The sequence below is a fragment of the Oncorhynchus mykiss genome, chromosome 27, assembly GCF_057628025.1.
Source record: "Oncorhynchus mykiss isolate SJ-2025 chromosome 27, ASM5762802v1, whole genome shotgun sequence".
In the NCBI taxonomy this organism is placed as follows: domain Eukaryota; kingdom Metazoa; phylum Chordata; class Actinopteri; order Salmoniformes; family Salmonidae; genus Oncorhynchus; species Oncorhynchus mykiss.
This window is the reverse complement of record NC_143048.1, coordinates 37,465,001-37,473,579: the sequence shown is the minus strand read 5'-3', so window position 1 is coordinate 37,473,579 and position 8,579 is coordinate 37,465,001. Positions and strand designations below refer to the sequence as shown.

The following is an 8,579-nucleotide window of genomic DNA, read 5'->3' as shown; positions in this document are numbered from 1 at the left end:
TGATATCAGCTGCCTTCCAGCAAATTTAACTGGTCAAACGATGTTCTCTTACCTGCATTCATCATGGTCGTGCTTTAACTGTCTTTGTTTTGGGTTGTTTAACAGCACGTCTGAAATCTGTGATTTAGTTTCACTCTTTGCTATCACACAACGTAATGAAACTCTGCACCTACATTGTAATTACACTGCTCAGGATGGGCTATCTTTATACCAGACGGATGAAGTTCACAAACCATTACTTCATTAAAAGTCTGTTTTTATTTTCAAAATGGTGCAGTTTTACTAAAAGCAGCCAGATAGCGATGGGAGAGGATGTGGCTTCAGACTACTGGCTCAGATAAAGCATGGAGTGTAAGGCAGGGCTGGTGTGTCTTTCTCAGTTGCTGTGTGTGTGTGTGTGTGTGTGTGTGTGTGTGTGTGAGAGAGAGATCTTTTCGTTAGGCAGGAGGTGTGAGTGTCATGGCGGCAGCTTGGACGGTAAACGCAGCGATGCTGATCTGTCGCCTCACTTCATCCCACGCCTGTTTGGGATTGGCTGTACGCTCGATGTCAAACAGCGCATCATAAATGCCAGGGAAGGACTCGCCAGCATATTTATTATGACTGCTGGGAGCAAAGATCACATGTCTGAAGAGAGGGAAGAGGGTGAGAGAAAATAAAATCTGATTCTAAACTGATCATGAAGACATTACACAGCACTGAGTATGTGCTGTAGCTGGCTCTCACCTGTAGAATGGTCGGCCAGGTAAACCTAGCGGGTCCACGAAGGCTCTCTCCAGGTACATTAGCTGGTCATTGACCATACGTATCTGTATAGGGCTGAGAGAGTAGGGGGAACACACCTGTTAACACACTTCCACAACAATAAACATGACACACACACACACGCTCTCTCTTACTCTGTCCTGTCCAGAGTGGTGAGACGCTCATGGAAGTCCCTAGCAGCCACAGTGAAGTTCTCCACCGCAGAGAACAGAGAATCTGGACAAAAACAAATTTGACTTTGTAGGTGATGGGGGATTCAGAATGAGTGTCTTTGTATGTAAACATGTGTGTGTTTTCTCTTACCGAATGATACCCCGTATTTCACAAGAGCATCTGGGTGTTTTTGTCCCAGCTGAGCGATGGTGTGGGCATACTTTGTCAGAGAGCCAGCGTATTGACTGGCATCCAGGGGGAGGAGCTGGGAATCAGCCAATAGGAAGATGAGGCCTCCCCTGACCTGAGCTACGGCTCTGAGCTTCCGGAAGGAAGGGTCGTAGAACCTTTCCACCAACTCAAAGGTCTCATACACACTGTGATACACTGGGTAGCTGCTGTACCGCTCTGTCTTCTACAAAGTAGAATACACACTGTGATACACTGGGTAGCTGCTGTACCGCTCTGTCTTCTACAAAGTAGAATACACACTGTGATACACTGGGTAGCTGCTGTACCGCTCTGTCTTCTACAAAGTAGAATACACACTGTGATACACTGGGTAGCTGCTGTACCGCTCTGTCTTCTACAAAGTAGAATACACACTCCGGGTTTGTTTGCATGAAAAAACATGAATGGTTTTTCCTACTTTAAATGCCCAATGATGACCCCCATATTGGTGGTGGTGGGCTATTGTATTGCATCAAAAGGACATCTGCAATGTGCTCCTGTCTCCAGGTTCACCCGCCCGCCCCCCAGAACAATGTCCCTCTCACCCTGTTCTTGGTGTATCGGGCCCTGCCTGCTGCGATGCCCAGTCGGATAAAATACGCCTCAAAGTCACTGCCTGAACCCAGCTTACTGATCCTAGAGGGAGGGAGGGAGGGAGGGAGGGAGAGAGAGGGAGAGAGGGAGAGAGAGAGAGAGAGAGAGAGGTTGGTTCATAAATATAATTTTTTTATACACCAAATTAGAGCATCTGCTAAATGACAAAAATGTAAATAAAATCAATCAGTAAAAGTGCATGTGATCAGAGTGATAAGTCTAGTGTGGTTGGTAATGGGTCTGACCGGGGTGCATCGCGGTCATCTGTCCAGTTGTCGCGCTTGTGCCAGCTCTCATACAGAGACAACCCCTCCTCTCCCTCCTCTGGACTGGACACCTACAGAGAGGTATTGGTGTTTCAGTTATAGTCTGGGACTATGTCGGTCTACACTAGAGGTCGGCCGATACCAATACCAATTATTGGAGGACCAAAAAAGCCGATACCGATTAATCGGCTGATTTAAAAATAAATACAAAAATGTATTTGTAATAATGACAATTACAACAATACTGAATTAACACGTATTTTAACTTAATATAATACATCAATAAAATCAATTTAGCCTCAAGTAGATAATGAAACATGTTCAATTTGGTTGAAATAATGCAAAAACAAAGTGTTGGAGAAGAAAGTAATAGTGCAATATGTGCCATGTAAGAAAGCTAACGTTTCAGTTCCTTGCTCAGAACATGAGAACATATGAAAGCTGGTGGTTCCTTTTAACATGAGTCTTCAATATTCCCAGGTAAGACGTTTTAGGTTGTAGTTATTATAGGACTATTTCCCCCTATACCATTTGTATTTCATTAACCTTTGACTATTGGATGTTCTTATAGGCACTTTAGTATTGCCAGTGTAACAGTATAGCTTCCGTCCCTCTCCTCACTGGCTCCTCTGTGGGCTCGAACCAGCAACACAACGACAACAGCCACCATCGAAGCAGCGTTACCCATGCAGAGCAAGGGAAACAACCACTCCAAGGCCCAGAGCAAGTGAAGTTTGAAACGCTATTAGCGCGCGCTAACTAGCCAGCCATTTCACTTCGGTCACACCAGACTCATCTCAGGAGTTGATAGGTTGGGAGTTGATAGGCTTGAAGTCATAAACAGCGCAATGCTTGACGCACAACGAAGAGCTGCTGGCAAAACGCACAAAAGTGTTGTTTGAATGAATGTTTACGCGCCTGCTTCTGCCTACCACCGCTCAGTCAGATACTTAGATACTTGTACGCTTGTATGCTCAGTCAGATTATATGCAACGCAGGACACGCTAGATAATATCTAGAAATATCATCAACCATGTGTAGTTAACTAGTGATTATGATTGATTGTTTTTTATAAGATAAGTTTAATGCTAGCTTGCAACTTATCTTGGCTTACTGCATTTGCGTAAAAGGCAGTCTCCTTGTGGAGTGCAACGAGAGAGAGGCAGGTCGTTATTGCATTGGACTAGTTAACTGTAAGGTAGCACGATTGGATCCCCCGAGCTGACAAAGTGAAAATCTGTCTTTCTGCCCCTGAACGAGGCAGTTAACCCACCGTTTCTAGGCCGTCATTGAAAATAAGAATGTGTTCTTAACTGACTTGCCTAGTTAAATAAAGATTTAATAAAGGTGAAAAAAAAAAAAAAAAAAAACTGATTTCCGATTGTTATGAAATCGGCTCTTATAAATCGGCCATTCCGATTAATCGGTCGACCTCTAGTCTACACCCTGTGAAAGTAAACACCTCTTCTGTTTACTTCTGTATCATGTCCCCTAGTCTTTTGAATGGGCTTGATCAAATTCATGAAAATGCAGTCATTTACAGTACCAGTCAAGTTTGGACACACCTACTCATTCAAGGGTTTTTCTTTATTTTTAAAAACTATTTTCTACAGGGTAGAATAATAGTGAAGACATCAAAACTATGAAATAACACATATGGAATCATGTAGTAACCAAAAAAGTGTTAAACAAATCTAAATATATTTGAGATTCTTCAAAGTAGCCACCCTTTTCCTTGATCACAGCTTTGCACACTCTTGGCATTCTCTCAACCAGCTTCATGAAGTAGTCACCTGGAATGCATTTCAATTTAACAGGTGTGCTTTGTTAAAAGTTAATTTGTGGAATTTCTTTCCTCCTTAATGTGTTTGAGCCTACCAGATGTGTTGTGACAAGGTAGAGTGGTATACAGAAGATAGCCCTATCTGGTAAAAGACCAAGTCCATATTATGGTAAGAACAGCTCAAATAAACAAAGAGAAACTACAGTCCATCATTACTTTAAGACATGAAGGGTGGTCATTTCAGAAAATCTCAAGAACTTTCAATCTTCAAGAAATGTCAATCTTCAAGTGCAGTCACAAAAACCATCAAGCGCTATGATGAAACTGGCTCTCAGGAGGACCGCCACAAAAAGGAAGACCCAGAGTTCCCTCTGTTGCAGAGGATAAGTTCATTAGAGTTACCAGCCTCAGAAATTGCAGCCCAAATAAATGCTTCACAGAGTTCAAATAACAGACACATCTCAACATCAACTATTCAGAGGAGACTGCATGAATCAGACAATCATTGTCAAATTGTTGCAAAGAAACAACTACAGACAGAAGATAGAAAAGTGTGTGTGCTCATTAATAGAGGCTTGTCCTGACTGTTTGAGTGTGTAGAATGACCCCAGGATGTCTGGCCTCTCAGCCAAGAATTGACAGAAACGGACTGGTTCCTCTTGATCGGAGACAGAGTAAAGGTTATATCATGCGCACCAGTAACAGAGCTCTTGTTCTGTTTGGAGCCTGTTTCTGGGCCAAAGACTCATGTTTTCTGTGTGTGTGACCCCAGTACCTTCCATACATTATCTGGGCCGACAGTCAAAGGCGCTTGCTTGCCCAACTTGGGGGAACCGTTGAGCTACTGTTAGAAGAAGTATGTATGAAGTGACTTTATTAGTTAAAGGTAGAATTTCCACCACAATATAAAATTACATTTGCGCTTGTGGATGAATTTTACTTCTGCCAGGTGCCTTTTATGAAGTTTGTGTGCCGAAAACCATGTTATGTTTTTGCCCATTGAATACCATTCAAAAAGTCTTCAAAAGTTCAAAAACTACAACGCTACTTCCTGGAAAGCAACGCGCCACAGTGTAATCCTGAAATAGACAGTTGATAGACAGCTGATTCAAGTTTACCTGTTTGGTGATGTCGTACACTAAGGTGTGGAGAGAGGGGGTGCAGTCTATCCTCAATGTGTACATACCTGCAACACACACACACAAATAAACACACACACACACACCCGAGTGTCATTTTCACATGTGAAAACCCACACAACCACCCCCCCCCCCACCCCCCCAACACACACACACAAACTCACCCTCTATTGCTGAGTCTGCATTGATGTAAGCCACTGCTCTCTCCTGCAGCACTTTGGCGTTTTCCTGTCAAGGAGAAAGAGACAGGACAGACATTTAGATTAGAGTTTAGTCATCTCTGTTAACAGAGCACTACAGTACACATTTCCCTCACCACAACATCACATACTGTGTGTAGTACCTCAGCCCACTCTGTTGATCCCAGCAGTCCAAACTCCTCTGCATCCCAACTGGCAAATACTATGGACCTCCTGGGCCTCCAGCCTATAGTGAACACACACACACGCACACGCACACGCACACACACACACACAAAGTCCAGAGAAAACACACACTTGGCAAAATGCATTGAACCTATAAAATATACAGCACTTCTCAGAGTCAAACATTATATGAGGAAACAGGCCTGACAGAACATTCTAGAACAATACAGATAACTATTCCAGAATGCTACAGTATGGGAACATTCTAGAACAATACAGAGAACTACTCCAGGCTGCTACAGTATGGGAACATTCTAGAACAATACAGATAACTATTCCAGGCTGCTACAGCATGGGGATATTCTAGAACAATACAGAGAACTACTCCAGACTGCTACAGCATGGGACCAGTCATCCGTACAGAGTTTTGCATGCAGATTACACCTGTGTCTGCTGTTTTATGTTTTTATGATGGAGCTGTAGTCATAAAGACTTGTCTCAGTACATAGTGGTCTGAGTGTGTGTGTTTTTTTAAATGCATGTGTGTGTTAATCTGACCCCCCCCCCCACACACACCTTTTCTGAGCAGTTTCCCAGCGCTCCTTACACTCTCGTGCACCACGGCAGCTCCCGTTACCGGGTCGATCCCCCCGAACACCCAGGCATCCCGGTGGCCCCCCAGGATCACATAGCGGTCTGCCAACAACGGAGAGAGGAGGGGGAGAGGGGTCACAATCACCATCTACGGTGATCCTAATTCTGTTGTGAATCAAGTGTTGTGCCAGGTATTTGAAACAACACAGTGATGATAGTTGTTGGTGTTGAGTTGTATAGAGGAAGCTCCAGACTGTGTACAGCCAGCTCTGAACTGTCTCCCAACGTCCTGTCCCCTGGCTTCCAGAAACCCGGTCAACAGGCCCTTACTAGAACATTCAGAGAAGGCTGTGGGAAGTGGTACCTGGCTCCACGGCCCCTCGTAACCTCCCGATGACGTTGTATATCCGGGTCACCTGGTTGTTGGTGTGGATGTTCATACGCACCTTCCTGAGAACCACAGAGAGGAGTCAGAGACAGAGAGGAGACAGAAACGTAGACAGAGAGGAGACAGAGAGGAGACAGAAACAGAGAGGAAACAGAGACAGAGAGGAGACAGAAACAGAGAGGAAACAGAGACAGAGAGGAGACAGAGACAGAGAGGAGACAGAGAGGAGACAGAGAGGAGTCAGAGACAGCGAGGAGACAGAGAGGAGACAGAAACAGAGAGGAAACATAGACAGAGAGGAGACAGAGAGGAGACAGAGACAGAGAGAAGACAGATAGGAGACAGAGACAGAAAGGAGACAGATAGGAGACAGAGACAGAGAGGAGACAGAGAGGAGACAGAGACAGAGATGAGACAGAGACAGAGAGGAGACAGAGAGGAGACAGAGTAGGAGAGGAGACAGAGGCAGAGAGGAGACAGATAGGAGACAGAGACAGATAGGAGACAGAGACAGAGAGGAGACAGAGACAGAGAGGAGACAGAGAGGAGACAGAGTAGGAGAGGAGACAGAGGCAGAGAGGAGACAGATAGGAGACAGAGACAGATAGGAGACAGAGACAGAGAGGAGACAGAGACAGAGAGGAGACAGAGAGGAGACAGAGTAGGAGAGGAGACAGAGGCAGAGATGAGACAGAGAGGACACAGAGAGGAGACAGAGACAGAGAGGAGACAGAGACAGAGAGGAGACAGAGAGGAGACAGAGTAGGAGAGGAGACAGAGGCAGAGATGAGACAGAGAGGACACAGAGAGGAGACAGAGACAGAGAGGAGACAGAGACAGAGATGAGACAGAGACAGAGAGGAGACAGAGAGGAGACAGAGTAGGAGAGGAGACAGAGGCAGAGAGGAGACAGATAGGAGACAGAGACAGAGAGGAGACAGAGACAGAGATGAGACAGAGACAGAGAGGAGACAGAGAGGAGACAGAGTAGGAGAGGAGACAGAGGCAGAGAGGAGACAGAGAGGACACAGAGAGGAGACAGAGACAGAGAGGAGACAGAGACTCTACATTGTTGTTGTTTCAGTAATCCCAATTCTCCTCCACTGTTGTTGATGGGAACAAAGAGAGCCCCTCCCTCACCACCCTCCCTCACCCCTAGCCTCTGATCCTGTTCTCTTGCCAACTCCTTATGGAATCGTCATGCAGAACATGTTTGTCTTGACAATGACAATGGTGTAGGCAAAAGCACAAACAGAACTGGGAGCAGGCTACCTCAGCCCCACTCGTTGTGTGAAAATGTGTGTGTGTGTCAATCTCTCTCTCACAGAACACACAAGGAGCCTCTATTCTACTGCTCTGGGCAACACTCCAGAGAATTAGAGAGAGAGAGGGGAGGGCCTCCCGAAGGAAGGGAGAGAGGTTGGGGAAGGAAGGGAGAGAGGTATATGGTGTCTTACTGTGTACTGAAGCCGTCAGTGAAGCCCGGTCCAATCCGATAGGACACGTTTAACGCTCCCTTCCAGTTATTGGGTGGGACGTCTCCTCCCATATTCCTACCAAGGGTGACATCATACAGGAAGTTACATTACACACAGGAATTGTGTGTGTAAGCTCTGATTGGCTGCCATCATAATACTCACTTTAGTAGTTGGATGGCATCATGATAGCCAATAGGATGCACTGGAATTTTAGGAAGCCCCACCCCTTCCTCCAGGTTGTACCTGTAAGTGTATTCTGGTGGAGAGGGGGAGGATGTTTATAGTCCCCCATTATCACAGAAACATCTATGTCTCTATACGAACACACACACCTTTAGCAGGATACCCTGGCGTGAGGGGGTCTCCTGCCCCATTCAGATTGAGGACATTACCCCTCTGTGCCCCTCCACCTGGAAGGTTCCACCCGTCGGGGTATGGCTGCATATAACATCACAAATAGTAGAGTGGACATAGTCTCTCAGTTCACAGATCTCTTTTTGTTGTTTTAAATAGGATGTCTATTCTACTTATTGAAATTCTATGTACAGTACCTGAACTCCTGGGGCGCAGTAATCTGCAGGGTCTGAGAACATGATTATACCGCTCGCCCCATGAAGCATCGCATTCTTCACCTACAGAGGGATGGAGAGACAGGATGAGATGAGAGGGAGGGGGAGAGAGCGTGAGAGAGGGAGGGAGGGAGATAGATAGAGAGAGAGAGAGAGAGAGGGAGATAGAGGGAGAGAGAGGGAGGGGGGGAGAGAGAGCGGGGGGAGAGAGCGTGAAAGAGGGAGGGAGGGAGATAGATAGAGAGAGAGGGAGA

General features: G+C 45.8%; 1 protein-coding gene across 5 annotated transcripts in view; it reads right to left on the bottom strand.

The window, feature by feature from the left end:
* Positions 1–239: 239 nt before the first annotated feature.
* naalad2 (N-acetylated alpha-linked acidic dipeptidase 2) overlaps positions 240–8,579 on the bottom strand; it is a 19,350-nt gene continuing 11,010 nt past the window's right edge. For 2 of the 5 annotated variants that reach the window (XM_090223952.1, XM_036965269.2), the window contains exons 6-20: positions 8,308–8,388; positions 8,089–8,194; positions 7,919–8,012; positions 7,736–7,831; positions 6,255–6,340; positions 5,873–5,992; positions 5,275–5,357; positions 5,096–5,159; positions 4,911–4,978; positions 1,989–2,080; positions 1,695–1,785; positions 1,069–1,333; positions 900–981; positions 727–819; positions 240–627 (exon numbers count right to left, since the gene is read on the bottom strand). In XM_090223952.1, coding sequence (XP_090080078.1) covers positions 438–627; positions 727–819; positions 900–981; positions 1,069–1,333; positions 1,695–1,785; positions 1,989–2,080; positions 4,911–4,978; positions 5,096–5,159; positions 5,275–5,357; positions 5,873–5,992; positions 6,255–6,340; positions 7,736–7,831; positions 7,919–8,012; positions 8,089–8,194; positions 8,308–8,388 — 1,611 coding nt within the window. In that variant the 3' untranslated portion in view covers positions 240–437. The other 3 variants (XM_090223955.1, XM_090223954.1, XM_090223953.1) reach the window with 2 other exon arrangements.